The 17799-nt window shown below is 36.7% G+C and overlaps 1 protein-coding gene across 1 annotated transcript in view; it reads right to left on the reverse strand.

Annotated features, from left to right (window-relative positions):
• Positions 1–17799, reverse strand: part of LOC118724369 (ABI family member 3 binding protein) — a 238964-nt gene that overhangs the window by 92383 nt on the left and 128782 nt on the right. The window contains exons 15-24 of the mRNA XM_045584034.1: positions 12308–12373; positions 10907–10981; positions 10286–10360; positions 9422–9481; positions 7721–7792; positions 6825–6899; positions 3363–3404; positions 2171–2218; positions 1453–1533; positions 963–1010 (exon numbers count right to left, since the gene is read on the reverse strand). Coding sequence (XP_045439990.1) covers positions 963–1010; positions 1453–1533; positions 2171–2218; positions 3363–3404; positions 6825–6899; positions 7721–7792; positions 9422–9481; positions 10286–10360; positions 10907–10981; positions 12308–12373 — 642 coding nt within the window. The remainder of the gene's footprint in view (positions 1–962; positions 1011–1452; positions 1534–2170; positions 2219–3362; positions 3405–6824; positions 6900–7720; positions 7793–9421; positions 9482–10285; positions 10361–10906; positions 10982–12307; positions 12374–17799) is intronic.

A 17799-nucleotide genomic window follows, 5' to 3' on the forward strand; every position in this document is an offset into this window, starting at 1 on the left:
TCAGTGAATATATAGCAAAATTAGCTCCTAGGTTGTGGGAAGAATGGGAAATATGTCCAAAAGAAAAACTTTTCAGGAAATGCTCAAAACGTGTCTTTGAGCAAAAATAATGAGAACTGTAATAATATTTATTTTCTACATAAGTAATTTCAAATGTAATAAGTGTAATATTAATAGTTCTGTTTCTTAATTGATTATATATAAAAATAATATGGTAGAAATTTGAAACTTGCTTAGGAGGGGACCTGGGAAATAATCTCTAACACTTGAAATTATATACAATGCTACTGATTTCTGGAATTTTCTAAAGTAAAGTAGTGAGTGATAGATTTATTTTGAATGATAAGAACTTACAATGAACTAATTATCATCAACAGCATTAGTACTAAAAACAATAAAACAAGTTTGGGCCATCTAATATTCTCAAGTTACAGACCATCCAATGTTTATATTGGATCCTAGACCAAGGATAGTATTTGTCCTTATAGTTATCAAAGCATACTCAAACTTTTTCTTCAAAGAAACAAAAAAGCTGGAAAAGCCATTATTTCATGCAGCTTTTAAAAAGAAAGAATGTCATACAAGCTGAATGAGTAAATCAATGAAATGATGATGAGGGCACTGAAATGAAATGTTGCCATTTGTTAAGTTCAGGATGAGCACATAAGCGTCTGTCTGGGAGAGTAGATGGTCTTTTCAACACAAGGACACGTGGGATGGAAAGACAGAGGGTTAGTGAGAAACCAGGAAGTTGTGTCTGAGACCACAGAGCTTCCTTAAATAAGCACACAGGATCCTTCTAGAAGTCTCCTATCTTCAGGTTCTTCAGAGCCAGATAGGAAACTGAGGCGACGCATGGAATGAAAACTGTGGTGATCTGGCAGAAATGCAGTCATGCCTGGGTGGATTTTAGGAAAAGCAAAAGTGACAACGTGAGAGCAGTTGGAGGAGAGTAGAATTACCAATTGTGGGCACCCAGAGCTCCGGTTGAACCGTAGCAGGTTGCAGCGCTATAGAAGTGAAACATCAAAAAGAATAATTACATCAAGAAGCAGCATCTTGAGGAAGGAAACATTACTCCTCAATCTTTACTTAACAGTGTGCTCTATTTGGATGCGATTCTCCCTTTTATTTCCCCCTTTCCCTCATCTTTTCCCTATTGCTTTGCCACATCTCATCTACCATGAATATGCATCCTCCGTAAGATGATAGGGTGCCCTACTTTAATAATACACTTAGTGAGTCAGTTTATTGCTGTGTGTATCTTTAAATGAAATATAAATATGTATATTCATATAACATGAATATGGAAGGTTATTACAGATACTTAAATATAAATATCAACTATAGTGGTTCCTAAAGTCCATCAACTTAGGTAGGAGGTAGCTACTATATCAGAAGCTATCATATTCCACTTTCTGTGTTAATTTAAACCCTCAACATCACATTTACCGGGTTTGGACTTGGGCACATCTGGACTATGTGTGGTTTTAGGGCGGGGGCGACGACTTGGTCTTTTGGTTTTGGATGGAGCTGAAGAAAGAAAATTAGCTAGTTAATACAGGACAAACAATTTTACATACACCTTTGAAGCACATTTAAACTCTTTGATTTATTGTGAATATGTACCCTTCTGTTTTGCACTTTTCTATCATTAAATAATTAGTGAATCTTCAATTATATATTTTTTGAACATTTAAGTGAATCTTCAATTATATTTTTTTGACAAATATTTATAAACAATCACTGTTCAAGAGACCCCCCCAATTCATCCACTTTGAGATGGAAAACCCAGAACTCTGTGTAGCTTAGAGAAAATAGTCTCATAAAAATTTTGAAAGTGCTTGTTCAATAAGAACATGAGAAAAGTTATGTTTCAAAAGCCACTAGGGATAAAAATTAAAATTTCTTTGGGTTAAGAGTCAAATAAAAAGTTTTGCACTTAGCATTAAAAAAATCTGCAAATCATCAAGATATAGTTTGAATTCAAAAATTATTTCAGGGAAAGTATATTTTAAAATTGATAAAACTATAGATTAAAAATGTTTCTCTTGGAATAAGAATAGAAAACACACATAAAAATGAATATTAATGGATTAATCCATTAATGCGAGCCTGTTAATAAAGACACGAGTAGTCAGGAAAAGAGGTCACTCAGTAACTGCATTACCTAATGTTGTTGTTGAAGGTTTGGTTTCCAGTGTTCCAGGTTCTAAAGCTGCATGAAACATCATCAATAAAAAGAATCAAGATCAAAGAAAAAATGATTAATATGAAATATTAATGTGAAATAAATATGAAAAATGTTTAATCTTTAATTACTAAGTTGAACAAATATAAATGAAAATTTTAGCCACATGAAAATTCCCTTTTTTATTTAAATTTGATCCCTGTGCTTTTAGACAAAATGAACAAAAATATAGCCAGTCAGTTAAGTTTGGAAAGAGAACTGGAAAGAAAAAGGTACCATTGTTCTTATTTGGAATATGTGAATGCAATAGAGTAACCAACAGTTCGTGTTATGAAGGAAAATATGGGTAATTGGCTAAGATGGTAGCAGCAGAACGCAGTGTTTGCTCTCTTGAAGAAAAAGAAGCTATAACATCAGGGTTAGTTTCTATATTTCTCTCTTTTATGAATTTCCTAGTGACATATCAGGATATTTAGATCTAGAAAGACCATAATGTATTTCAAGAAAATCTGCAAATGTTAGAGTTTCAAAAGGAAGAAAAACATCTCCAAATGTGAAAGCAAAACATGTCCTAGGAAAGCCATGGTCCTCACCAGATTAAAAGCAGCTCAGGACACATTCCTCTGATATAAGGAAGGACAATGAAGCATTAAAATAAAAATGAAAAGAATGTGTCAAGTCAAAATCAGTATGGCTTTCATGCTATCTCAGAACCTCTACTTTGTTGAGCATGGGCAGAGTTTATCTTCTGGAAAAAATGGCTGAAAGAAAAAGCCAAAAAACAATGAAGGAATAAATTTTTATTTTTTAAATCTCTTTTAAAAAGATACTTGTTATTCATTTTTAGAGAGAAGGAAGAGAGAGGGAGAGAGAGAGAAGAGAGAGAGAGAGAGAGGGAGAGAGAGAGAGAGAGAGAGAGAGAGAGAGAGAGAGAGAGAGAGAGACATTGATGTGAGGCTGCCTTATCAGGGATCAAACCTATAATTTGGGCTGGTAATTGAACCAGTGATCTCTTTACCTCTTGGTTCATGGGATGATGCCCAACCAACTTAGCCACACCAGCCATGGCAAAATAAATTTCTAAAAAGCCAGAGTTAAGGACAAAGTTGAAGATAGAGGGTGTAAAAAAGAGAGATAATTCTTTTTCACTAACTAATAGAAACTTCATTACCTATTGTTGACTGTGATGGTGTTGGAGTCAGAGGTTCCGGGGCTGCAATAAAAGCAAGTATTATCAAAGGCAATGCTGAAGAGCACCATCTAAGACAGAAACTAAATGTCCTTTAGAAGAAAACATATTCTCTCATTGATGAGCAATCAGGTTCTCCTGGCTTAACAACCGAAAAGTTCAACACTCACATCCTCTGCAAACCACAATAAAAGTAAGATTTGAGATTTCTGTATTTTTTTTTGTAGGTTTTTAGCTATTGTATTTACTACCCAATATTCTGAAAACCATTTCTAGTGCTTGAGGAGATACTCCATTAAAGGGAGGTCAGGCAGCTCTGAAAGGTTGTGTGGAGCTCTTGTCCATGCAGGACAGTTGGGTTCGTCCAAGGAAGAAGGAACAGACCTGTACCTGTGTCTGAATTCTGTTAATTTTGGATGACTTTCAGCCTGGCTGGACCTGATATTATTTTATTTAAAAAAATTAAACTTATGGACTAAAAAGAACCCAAAGTGCTCATATGATGTTCTCCAGGTTTATTAGCATTATTGCTGGTGAACAAATAGGTTTACTTAAACAATTTAGTCCATTTTGGTTAGTAAATCAGCAGAAGTCAAAAGGCAGTCTCAGATTTCATTGAAATGCTGAAAAATTGAGTAACAATATTATTTAAATATTCTACCAGATAACAAATCCTCAATGTCAGTCAAATTGGGAGAGAGAGAGAGAGAGAGAGAGAGAGAGAGAGAGAGAGAGAGAGAGAGAGAGAGAGAGAGAGGCAGGCCTAGATAGGAAAAAAATAGTAAGCACCAATACATTAAATATAATAAATATTTTTAAAATATTCACATCTGAAAATAGCCAACAACAAAAATTCTTCTGAAACTTCGAGGTTGTAATTCATGTTTTAATTTCTACAAAGGTGCCTTCTAAAAGAGTGAAAAAGTAGGTAAAATTTACTGCTCACAGCATTTTTACAAAGATTAAAGAATACTGTCTTTTACGTTTTGTAAAAAAAAGAAAATCTGCATTTTTAAATTTCCTGACAGGCAAAGACTACATAGGTATGTATTTCTATCAATTAAGCTTGCAATTCACCTCCATATAAAGAGAGTCAATGTTTATGAAAAACAAATACATTTCTGATGAGTTCCTCTTTTGACACTATTTAGGTATTGTAGATAAAGATATAGAATTGTTCATAAAAAAACAACAACTGAGTGGCATGCAAATAACTACACCACTCACACCAACACAACACAAAGAAATATACAACTTGCTCATGGATTTGTGTCTAGCAATGAGAACAATGTACAATTCCATCCACCACACCTGTAATTAATTGGAAGACTCTCTTTTTGTGTGTGTTAAAAGTTGAAGAGTGGAATGTGAAAGATTAACTGTGAAAGAAACAATTCTAATTGGATGAGCTAGACAAGAAGGGACACAGTAGATGGCTGGGATTTTCAAGAAAGCACTGGATTCTTCTTATGAAACAAGCAAAAACCAATGGTGGTTTTTACTTGTTAGTTTAACCACCAAGGAAAACCAAAGGAAAAGCAGCCTGCTTGGAAAGTGAAATGGAAAAAAAGAGAGTGAGGAGAGGGCTGGGAAAGGCAATGAATCAACTCAAATCAAAAGCTTTTGGTGGTTTATTTGCTCTCCTGAACCTTGGCTAGAAACAAATTTTCAGCAGAGCTGTAACAGTGGCCTGCCCTAAAGTAAAAATAAATAATTTTTTTTTTTATAAAGCTAAAACACAAGTAACAGTTTTCAGACATCTAGTCATTACTCTGTGTTGTGTGTTGCCTCAATGTCAACTTGAGTTGGCATACATTTTGGTGCAGATTCTGAAGTGGCTATACTTGCTGCTAGGAGAAAAAATGTGGCTATTCTTAAGTGATTAGGAGGTAGAAATGAAAGGAACATAAACTCATTAAGCTTCCAAATAATTTTCTACACTTTAAAAGGAAATGTCAAATTAAGAAGTTTCTGCTCAAATACCTTAGAATAATAAGAACACACCCTCCAATTCTTATTTGTATTAATGTACTGCCTGTCAGAAGACTTTTTAGAAACCACTAAAGTTAATAATGTAAATTACATTGTGTAAATTATAATTAACATTTGGAGACATTTTTTGATGTTTTCACATTTTAGTTTGTAATAACAGAAATAATTAGGTTGGAGAAATGTTTATTTAAATTTGGTGACCCAAACATACAGTAATGTTTCTCATACAGTCTGTTTGGTAATAATCTTCTATGCTAATATAACATAAATGTAATAGTTACTATCCTAATCTAAAGTCCTCTAAGCATATTTAAAAATAAATGTACATGAAACCCTTCTCTCATATAGCTGTCTGTGTTCTTTGATTTTAAACTTGTAGAGCTCTTGAATGTCATGAGCTATGCCTCTTTCTCCAAATAGCCTCCCTGAGTAAGAATGCATCATTCCATGTCCTGACTTGGAGGCCTCACCCATGATCACACTCCCTTAATCCCTAATTTTCTTCAGTCTGAGACCTGCACTGCCTCTTTAAAGGCGGTCATTAGAATTTTTTTTTCTGAGCAGTTATTTTTTCTTCCTTATGCATTTCATTGCAAAAAATAAAGTTTGCTCACTTAAGAAAAAATAACTTGCTTTAATAACTGTGTTTTGTAAACATAAATTAATGAACACTCCATTGAGCATTACAGTGAGAAATATATTCTTCCTAGAGCTAAGGGTTTAAAATTTAGATGAAAATGATGGTAGTGACAGAGATCCATACATATACAATTATGCAAGTCAACATGTAAACTGTTGTATATATTATGAATATAAAATGATGAAGATTCAATCCTTTACTATGTCCCACAACCCTTATGTAGGGAATTAACTTGGTCTTAGATTTTACAGAATAACTCCTCCCTATAAAAGAGCCTTCTTTTCTTCAGCAAAACACCCTTAATATCTCCTGGGAAGTAAACAGAAGTCAGTGTTCAGAAATCAGCCCCAGTAGAGAAAGAAGTCATGGAGCATCAGGGAGATACACACTTATTAGCCTGAAAACTAAGATGCTTCAAACAAGACAGAGTTCTTAGGGGATGAAAAGACCCTTCCCTTTCCAGCTGAAAGGCAATTGTTCAGTGTCATAAGAGTGCCAGTCAACATTGGTACTGGAAACTATTTCATAGTCCTAGACAAGAGAGACCTCAATCATGTATAATACATCATTCTATGTCTGTGTTTTCTCTGTGAAGGTCATGAACATAATGCTCCTCCACACAGCTCAGAGCAGCACTGTGATAACATCAGAGGGGCTGGTAATGATGAGAGCATTTCATTGCATTTTTGCATTTTTCATGGCAAAATGTGTCAAACACCAAAATACAAATCAGAAGTTCTTGCTCCAAAGAGTGGCATAAAACAACGTTTCAATCTTAGTCTTGGAATATTAAAAAAAATCAGGGTAATTACCAGGTTTGATGTGTGTCACTTCTGGACTCAGAGGGATTTTAGGTTTTAAAGAAATAAATTGTGTTTTACTGGGAGCTGGAAAAATAAAGAAACAAAAAGAATCAACAAATTCATTTTTAGACATTTCAGAACCTGAAACTACAAAGGAAAACCTATACTGTAAGTAGAATGAACCCATCATCTTGAGATGATAGAAATAGTCCATTAAAAGGGTATTCCACATAGTAGCATTTAATGGAAATATAGTGATAAGTTTTCATCTGGTTTGAAAAAAAAAAGACATTTATAGAATATATTTGACCTAAAGAAATAGCATTGCTACTAAGTAGATATAATAACTACACAAAGACAATGTCATTTTAATCCATGCTTTAAAAAAAATCAGTGTAATCATTTTGTGCTATTTCATATTTCTCATTTACATCTAAGTTTTTAAGCACCAGAAAAAAGACATATTTTAAAATTAATATTTACTAATAGGTATAATGTTATGATCTGCAGCATAAAGAAATTCTACTAATACCATAATAGTCATTTGTTCAAATTCATCTAAAGTCGAAATTGAGGGCATTACAGAAAAACAAAAACAAAAACAAAAAAAACAACAACTGTGTGTAAGACCCAACTTCAGATACAATGATTAGATAGAAGATGAGAAAGAAACAGTGGTTTTAGATTATAAAAATTATAGCTTCCCAAGGCATAGATGATGTACAAGGTTCCATTCAGATCCACTTATAGGGCCAGCTATCCAAAACCATAAAAGCCATGGTCGATGTCCTACATGAGATACTCAGTACTGCTGCAATGAGCCCATTAGAATACTGACTGAGACATTACATGAAAGTTGGGTTCCTGGACAGGAAGTAACACATCCACTACGGACACATCATTACCCAGTGTGGTCCATGTAGGTTCAGGGCTCTTAGAAAGTTTAGAAGTAGTTGTTCCAGGACTTTTGGTTCTTCCTGGTGATGAAAAGGGAAAGAGATATTACGATATCCTAGAGACAATAAAAAGATGTCCTCCAGAGAAGAACTGAATGGCTTGTTAAAATCCTGCCACAGTTAGTAGTCAGTGCTTATAAAGTATGCAGTGAGTAAAAGTTTTGGAAAAGAATTTTCAAACTCAATCAAAATAATATAGACTATAATAAAACCACTGTACTTATATTACAATGGACTAAGCAAACCCAGTTGTTGATTATGATTCTGAGTGTATTATTTGACAATGAAGAGAATCACCTCCAGGCTATGCCTCAAAATAATCTTGTTCCCTTCTCCTTTTTCCTTTGTCCAAATCCTACACCGATTCTGAGGCTTGCATCCTTAACTCTTGCTTTCTTTTTCTGACCTTCTACATGAATATTAGCCTCACAAGTAGATTACATGATCTTATGTTGTTCTCTCCTTGTTTATGATACACTAGTAGCCTGCACACGAACCTGTGCATGAGTAGCTTGCTGCCACTTGCCTCAGCTGGCCACCTGCCCACCACTCCTGGTAGTTCTCTGTTGCTTATAGCTTGCTGCCCCACCCTCCTGGAGCTTCTGTCCCTTCCCCCCCAAGCTTGCTGCCCTGCCTCCTCCTGTAGCTTTTCGCCACCGCCACCCACTTGTAGTTTGCTGCCCCACCCTCCTGCAGATCCATAATCTGGTAGTTACAGAGTTGGTTGTTACGTCTCAAGGCATAATGGATAACTGGCATATTCCTCTCTTGTTATATAGGATTATCTTTATAATAACATAAGCAATTGGAAAACTGGGATCGTGTTCTTTCCATCTCAGACATTGCCCTAGTGAAAAACTGAAAGCATAATAGGCACCAAAACCCAAGAACAGTCACCTTATAAATACTTAAATAAAGATGGCATACCAAGAAAAAGAATTATACTATACTGGACTCCCAGTGCATGAAATTTGTGCATGAGGAGGGGGGATATGGGGGATGGGGGGAGGAATGTCCCTCAACCTAGCCTTTACCCTCTCCAATCCAGGATATCCTTCTCACAAGGCTCCTAACCATACCCTGCCTGCCTGATTGCCCCTAACTACCTCTGCCTGCCAGCCAGATTGCCCCCTAATTGCTCCCCTGCCAGCCTGATAGCCCCCAACTGCCCTCCCATGCTGGCCTGATCATTCCCAACTGGCCTCTCCTGTTAGCCTGATAGCCCTCTAACTGCCCTCCCCTGCCAGCCTGATCACCCCTAACAACCTCTGCCTTGGCCTCTGCCACTGTGGCTTTGTCTGGAAGGAAGTTGGACATCTAGAAGATATTAGGTTGACCCAGTCTAATTAGTATATTACCCTTTTATTAGTATAGATATCTCACTCTATCATGTTGTGATAGCAAGACTTGTGTCTAGATTTTTACCAAAATTCACATGCAAGAACATCACTTACATAATTTTTAATAAAAGTTTATCAGAAATTAATGACTTTTATTATTCATTTTCATTAATTTTTCATCTTCAGTTAACTTCAAATTTTGTAAAGAAACTTTAACCCATGGAATCATGTCACTTATTTTATGGCAAAGAGATGGACATTATCTATTTGAAATTAAATATCCTGAAAGTTTAAAGAGACATTTGTTTACCAGGCTTGGTTCTTGGTGGTTTGGGCCTGCGGTGTCTTGTAGATGTAGTTTGCAGGGGAGCTGAAAGAAGATTTAAAATGGCTTCCATAAATGATTTTCTTCGGGGGTGGATCAGGCTGGAAGTGCAAACTTGTAAACTTCTTGAGTGCAAGAACTGCTTTATGTTTCTTTGTGTCCCTGGAATGCCCAACACTGTGCTTTACTCACAGCAGGTGCTCAATAAAAGTGCTGATTGGGCCAAAGGAATTAATTTTCTATGTGAGAACTCTTCAATTAAATGTACTGCAAAGTGAGCACCTTTGAAGAATTTGAGAATACATGGTAAAGCTTAAGAACTCAAAAGATGAGTTACCAAACAGCTGGGGAGAAACACAAATAAACTATTTGGGTTTTAGAGAATAGAAAGTTCAGGACTTCCTTAATTCTGTAGCATTTTACGAATCTCACCAGGAACTAATGAACTTCATTATTCCATTAATTTAAAAAATGTAGGCTGTGTTACCTTTCTTTTGCCCGTTTTTCTTCATCATGCTCAGGACTGCAGAGCTCTCTTGGGGCTCTTTATACTTGGACTATTTTGAGAAAAATTCTCTGACCTCATGGTATGTGAGTGTGCTAATTAGGAGGGAATATATTTAAAATAATTATCATCTATAATACTGCTGCTATTTTCTGGTTGGAGAATTTGAAAGTATAGCCCAAAAAATAATAATTCTTCATAATATCTACACAACTTCATGGCAGGGAATGAAGAGAAGTGTTTACCACTGAAAATATTCTGAAAGGAGCAACATGACTGATTTTTTTGGGGGTCAATTGACCTGTTCTTTGAAAGTAAACAACTATACAAATGTCATTAGTTACCAGGTGTTGTAGGTTGCATTTCAGGGCTGGTAATGATTTCCAGTTTTTGAGGAATAAATGGCGTTTCACTTGGAGCTGAAAATACAAACACCCCATCCCACCAAATAGTTCCAGTTAAAATGAGGAATTTTAGGAGTTTTTCACATGCTTTTAGCAGATGTTACAAAGCACATGCTACAGTACACAATTAAGGATGGAAATGCAGGTAGTCTTCAAAGCTGATGAATGAAATAACAATGTAAAGTCAGGGGAAGGTTGGGGTGATAATTGTTCAGTAGCTGACTCCAGGCAGACTCAATGCATGAAAGAGGGGTGATACAGGCCACAAACACATGAGATGGGTGAGATGGATGATGAGAGTATCCATGCAGTTTTCAAAAACTTTTCATTCCTTTAGGATGGAAAAATATCATCTATTACAGTACAAAGAGAAAAAGAGCCCAAAATGGAACATGAGATGCCTGCATCACAGGGGAAAAAAAAGTATATATATATTCAGAAATAGGAAAGAAATAAATGATTAGATGTGATGGAAAGAAATGGTCATTTGGAAGGAAGGCATTCACATGGATTTTTCTCTTGATGGAAAACAAAGCACGATTTTTCTGTTAAAAACATTACCCAGTGTTGCCCTTGGCTGTTCAAGAGTTCTAGAAGTTTTAGGTGGGACAGAATCCAGAAATGGATCCCTTGTCGCTGTTGGAATAAATGTCAACATTTACAAAAGCAGTAGAAGGCCTAAGGAATAAAATACAAATTCAAGAGTAATAAATTTTGCCCCATATAGGAAAAAACATAAAGAACACTTGAGAGATTTCTGACCAACATTTTTAAATGAGCGATTCATTAGAATTTAAATGAGCTCACTTTAAAGAACATATGTACTTTAAACATCAGAAAGCATGATAAAAGTGTCTCATATATTCAACTTATTTTCAACAGACTTTGCTGGCTTCTTCTCTCTCTTTCTTAACTACTAATTGGACCCACCTTTAGCATTCTATTTCACTTTTTAAATTTTTCTGCTATTTAAATTTATTCACTTTTATTTATGACACAAATAATACTGAGATGAGGCTACACAGAGTAAGTCTCAGACATATATGCATGCCTGGCAGAGACCAGTATTACTCACTTTAAATGTTCTGCAGGACCTAGCTTAGTAGGTGCTTAATAAACACTTGCCAAGAGGAACTATTGGACTGAGTTAAATTTACTGTAGCTGCATCGGTAAGTGTATGCCAAAAATTAGACCTACCTGAACTGCTATCCTATATAATAAAAGGCTAATATGCAAATTGTCCCCTTGATCGGGAGTTCAACTAGGAGTTTGACCAAGGGCTGGGCCAGCAGCCAACTGCCAGCGAACCCTCCCCCTGACCAGCCTGGCCCCATAGGCCCCGATTGGGGTAGGCTGGAGTACACCACCCTGCCCCAATCATGCATGAATTCGTGCACCAGGCTTCTAGTAGATACATGAATAGCATAATTGCCCCATAGCACTATTTCTCACCTCAGCATTATTGACATTTAGGGCTGGGTGATTCTTTGTTGTAGGGGCCTGTTCTTTGCATTGTAGGGGTTTAGCAGCATCCCTCACCCCTACTCACTGGATGTGTCAGTAGCACCTCCTCCAGCTGTGACAAACAAAAAATGTCTCTAGACATTTCCAAATCCGCTGGGGATAGAGGAAAGCAAAATCACCCCATTGGAGAACCAATGCTCCAGAGAAAACTCTGTAGGATCCTAAAACTTTTTTAGAATGATTCTGAGCAACAAAGCAATAGGCCATTGCCTTACTTTGCCTCAGAAGCAACCAAACCTATCTGCATCTCCCACTTGTGGGAGCCTGTTTACCAATGGAGGTAAACAAGTCATCACTCAGTGGGAGGAGAGGGTAACATCGTCTCCCTGACATGGACTGCCATTTCTTTTGCTGCAGAGCTCTGGAGAGTGCACTATTTCATCAGCAGTATTGTCAGAACACATGGAATCTGAGGAAAGAATTGAGAGGTTGGGTACCTGTGTGGGGCTCTGATATTTCAGGCTCATCTGGCGTCATAGGACTTGAGAAAACATCATAAGCTGCTTTCAAGGAAAAGGTAAAAAAAAGAGATAATGTTAGTTTTGACTGAAAAGATTTCATGACATATTTTAATAATTGTCATGTCACTACAGTGTCAGCAGTCACTAACATTTGCCTGTAGTCCCTCTTGCCCTGAACTAAAGGTCTCTGTGCAGCGAGCCTGGACACCAGCCTATGGGGTGGTGTGCGCATAGTGCTGTGTATTTACAGTAAAGTGGTGCCAGCTCTAAATCAAGGAGCTTCCAAGAATATAAATGTAAACGAAGTCAGATGGGAGAGATTTCCAAAGAAGGAAACAACGTTCACATAGAGACTCTTTGCACAAAGTCTACTGCTTCATCCTTCTGCTTAGTAAACATTTACATCATGCTACCTTAACGTTTGGACAGCACTTTACAATCTGCACAGCGCTGTTTCAGATATACGTTTATTTAACTGTCTTAACATCCCTGAGAAATAAGTGCGTTAGACTTTATCCCCACTTCATAGATAAAGGGATATTATCTCCATTTCCTAGACAATGTAGTGGAGAGTCACAGTGGTGATACATTTGCCAGTGGTCACACACGGGATTGTCCAGTTCAGCATATTTTTCACTGTATTTACAGGCCAGGAATGGCGGCGCTAAGACCCAGCACTCTGACCCTTGCACTACTGCTCCTGCCTCTTTGCCTGGAGGCAGCCTTCTTCCTCTGTTCCTCCATTAAGCTAGGAACCCCTCTATAATCGAGGTGGACTTAAAGATAACATTTATATTCTACAGGAAATAAAGAAAGCAGGGTGATCTTAAAAACAAAGGCTGGTTTTAAAACAAGGGTCATCTTCATGTTCACATAAGAGTTGAATCTATAAGCAAAAACAGGACCAAAATACAAATGTCCTCTCTTCTGCACCAAGAGCTGTCACAATAATAATGACTGGTGTACAGAAGCTTGAATTGTGTGGTAGACTTTCCTTGCCCCTTCCCAAAGGCTGTACAGATATAAACTAGAAGATGGGAGGGGGAAAGCTCATGGGGTTACTGGTCAATCAGTGACAGTGTAATGATTTGAACCACCGCTAGTTGACTCTATAAGGTAATATCAGACTCTGTGATACACTCTGATATTCGGATTGGACAGTTTATATTTACCACATACTAAATAGGCAGGAGATACATTTCAGCTTGTGAAAGTGAGTCTATTGCTTTACAAAATCTTAAAACACACACACACACACACACACACACACACACACACACACACATAAACAACTGGTAAGAACAACACTCAGAATATTATGAGTTAAAATGTGCAAACATTCTGAGTGTAATACATTATGTCATGATGTAAAGTTCTCTTTAGGTTAGCTACAACTTTAAAGGGTCAGAGGAGAAAGACTAATCTTTTAAAGGACAGAAAAGTTGGCTTATGCTGATCTTTGTCTTGCTTTAAGCCAATTTCATGGAACCATAAAAGACAGCTTTACCTACTACTAAATAAAGTAAGAAACCTTGACCAACTTGTATTTCACCCTCTCATACTGGGAAAGAAATTATGAATTAATAGCTTGACTTATTTATATTGTTACTTTTGAAATATACAACTGTCTTAGTTATCCTAAGTCCCACATTTTCCTTTTCTCTAGTAATACTGGCCCTCCTTTCTTATAATCTACAATTTTGTCCCATAGGTCGATGCTTATTCACCCTCTGTCTATTTCTTTTCCATACTTGCAATTTCCTTCTAGCCTGGCGTTTCCAATCCTGGCTGCCGCCTTCCTTGGCTTGTTCTCAGAAGGCTCTCCACTGGGGAGGAAGCCCCCTCCCATCATTCCTGGGCAACAGTGGCCCCCGTCTGGAAGTTCTCAATGGTCAAACCTCTTCCTTCCAAACATTTTCTCAAATATGCTCCAAGATGAAAACAACACATTTGCCAACAGACTTGGCCCTTCGTATTTCTATTTCTGGAGTTTTTGAGAATTGAGTAGTAAATAAGAGGAGTGCTAAAATCACACAAATACCATTTGGTGGAAGTTTTGCTTTGTGTGGGCTGCCTTGAGAAGCACACCACCACCTCAGCTCATTCAGGGGTTAAACATTTTTTTTTTTTTACTCTGAAGTAAGAGATGTCAGAGGAGAGGACAGTATTGAAATGGAGGTCCCTAAAAACCAACTGCTCTTGCTTTCATTACAAAACTCTTATATGTGTACTCCTATGTCAGAGTAAAATGCATGACAAGGTCAGACACTTCAGGTTTTTAAAAGGCTACACAACTGATAAATCGTTAAGAATTAGGGGTGAATCCTTCTATATTTTAGACACTCTGTTCTATCATGCATTATTGTGTAGAGGCAAATATCTTGCCACCAATGTTTACTTAGTGGGCGAAATGCTTCAACCATCTGGCATTAAGCACTATCTCTCACCTATAAATGAGACCAAAGGTTGGGGGAGAAATCTAATGTGAGTTTAATGAGTAGTTCAATTTAAATATTATAATGAACAATATTAGTTTCTTTCAGAATACAGTAATGACTTATGATCATAATAGCTAAATTCTACTCTTCTATTTTTCAGATAAGCCACACTACCATTTGCTCATAACTTCCTAAAACCAAATTGTTAATTGTGTTTTGTTATTTGTATGTTTTTACTGAAAAAACTGATTAGATGAAAATTCCATAATAAAATGTTCTGGAAACATATACCATGGCTACACTGACAAGGTATTTCCAATTGTCAAGAATTTATCAGTTTGTTTTATTCAAATAGCATGAATATGAATAACTATGTGAAAGACCGTCATTAGTAGGATAGAAATTGTGACTATCATGCTCATGTGCTCCAAGATTATTTCCCCAAAGCCTGATACAAAGCAGAGACTAAACAGAATTAAGATACAGATGCCCATTACAATGAACAAGTAACAATGAGTTTGAAAGTTGGGTAGATTATGCTCTTAGTACAGATGAATGAGAATAAGTGAACAGGACCTTTAATTATTCTATGATACACACACATGTGCATACAAATCTCATTCTAGACTACACAATCATGTGCCATGTGCTTTTGTGGCCATACCCTGCCATGGAAATAGAATCATAGGAACATATATGAAGAGGCAATGAGATATATGCACCCCTATGTTCCTAGAAACACACTTTACAATAGCTAAGACTTGGAAACAGCCTAAGTGTCCATCAGCAGATGAGTGGATTAGGAAACTGTGCTACATCTACACAATGGAATACTATGTTGCTAAAAAAAGAAAGAATTTTTGCCATTTGCAACAGCATGGATGGAACTGGAGAGAATTATGCTAAGCAAAATAAGCTAGTCAGAGAAAGATAAAGTATCACATGATCTCACTCATTTGTGGAATATAATGAACAACATAAACTGATGAATAAAAATAGAATCAGAATCATAGAAGCATCGAACAGACTGTCCAACCATAGAGGGAAGATGAAGGGTGAGGGGGTAAGAGATCAACCAAAGGACTTGTATGCATGCATATGAGCATACCAATAGATACCGACAGTAGGGGAGTGAGTGCATGGGCTGGGGGTGGGGGTGGCTGAGGTGAGGTCAATAGGGGAAAAAGAAGACTTATGTAATACTTTAAACAATAAAGATTTTTTTTAAAAAAAGGAGGCAATGGGAAAATACAACAGGATTATTTAAAAAACAAACAAATAGCTGATGAGAAAAACATTTATAAATACTGCACACAGAGTTATCATTATTTCAATAAAGAAATAATGCTTTTTCAATTCACAGGAAAATAAAATACCTTTCTGATTAATCCTGAAATTTGTGAAAATACGGTCTGAAAAAAAAAATTGCTCATGAAGTAAAGTCAAAGGCTGAAAAATCTTTAAGAGGCCACAGGAAATCTGTAAACCATCTACTACACGTGAATTCTGTTTTCCTGCCTTTGAAGCATCACCACCACCACTCATTCCAACTTTTTCTTCTCTCTAGGGCTTAATTAAGGTGGGTGGGCCAGAACTACAATAATCAACACCTGACCAGTGGGCAATAAGATGCAAATGTAGAGTTCAACCTCTTTTCAACCACCCTGAGCAAACTACCTGGGTCAAAATGTTCTATCCAGCATAGGACTCCTCAGGCACACTGACCAGTTCAACTTTCAAACCTTTAGGTAATTGAAGGAGCTTAAGTGCATTTAGCAATTTACTACAGCTATACAAAATACTGAAAGAATTAAACTTTGAAAATACTTGGTGATAAACTGTTAAAGGTAGCTCTCTTTAATGGAGTCTAATGAAAAGATTGAGGTCTACCATCCTCAGTTCTGAATATAAAAAGAAGCCCTAAAGATAATTATTTATTGTCCAAGGGGAAATAATTTTACCAGATGAAGTCACTGTCTTAGTCACAGTATAATTGGAGGAGAAAATCAGTTTGTCTGGACACTGTTGGGGAAGAACAGACAGGAGAATTTTCTAAAGATGAAAATAAACTCACTGAATCACCCTGGGATTATTATTATTTTTTTAATATTTTATTTGGGCTTTAAATTCCTCCTGGTACTACCCTGTTTCCCCCAAAATAAGACAGTGTCTTATATTAATTTTTGCTCCCAAAGATGCGCTAGGTCTTATTTTCAGAGGATGTCTTATTTTTCCATGAAGAAGAATACGGTATACATTTATTGTTAAATGAAAATAAAGAAAATTTATTACCTGTATACGGTACGGTAGTACGGTAGTTGTCAACACAAACCAGACAAACTGTGAATCAAGAATTTACTCATTTATTCAATGACAATCATGCCATCATCTTCTGGAACATCATCATAACAACCAAATGCCTGAATTTCCTGGTGAATTTCTTGTAACTCCATTTCTTTCAGAATCAGTAGACCAAATCTCTCACATTTAGCAATAGCATTCTGAGACAGAGCCTAGGGGGGCCTTATTTTCGGGGGATGCCTTATAGTTCACTCAGAAGGAAATCTGTAAGTAGGTCTTATTTTCGGGGAAACACGGTAAATAATGGTCTTTTAAGAGGATAATCAAGAAGTTAAGGAGCCTTAACACTGATTGCATTATCAAGCTAGAAACAGAAAGTCGATTTCCATCCGCCCCCTCAAACCATACCAGAGCTTTAGAAATCATGCACATATCCCATCTGAGAGATGGTAAATGCATAGCATTTATGCTGCTTCTCTCAACCCTAATGCCCACAGAAAACACAGAAAGTTGTCTTGGCATCAATTTTACTCCTTGAGCCAAGACAGGGCCTGAGCCCAATTCACAGAAGGATACAGGCTGCCACTCCAACTGAACAGAATGGCCAAGTGATATAATTTACCAGCCATGCTATGGGCTTAATAGGACATCAGGCCATTCCCATGGGGTTGCAAAGTTCGCCTAATACCATAGCACATGTCCTTTCCATTCTCCTTAAAAATTTTTACA

This window comes from Pipistrellus kuhlii, unplaced genomic scaffold (assembly GCF_014108245.1).
Source record: "Pipistrellus kuhlii isolate mPipKuh1 unplaced genomic scaffold, mPipKuh1.p scaffold_m20_p_2, whole genome shotgun sequence".
Taxonomy (NCBI): domain Eukaryota; kingdom Metazoa; phylum Chordata; class Mammalia; order Chiroptera; family Vespertilionidae; genus Pipistrellus; species Pipistrellus kuhlii.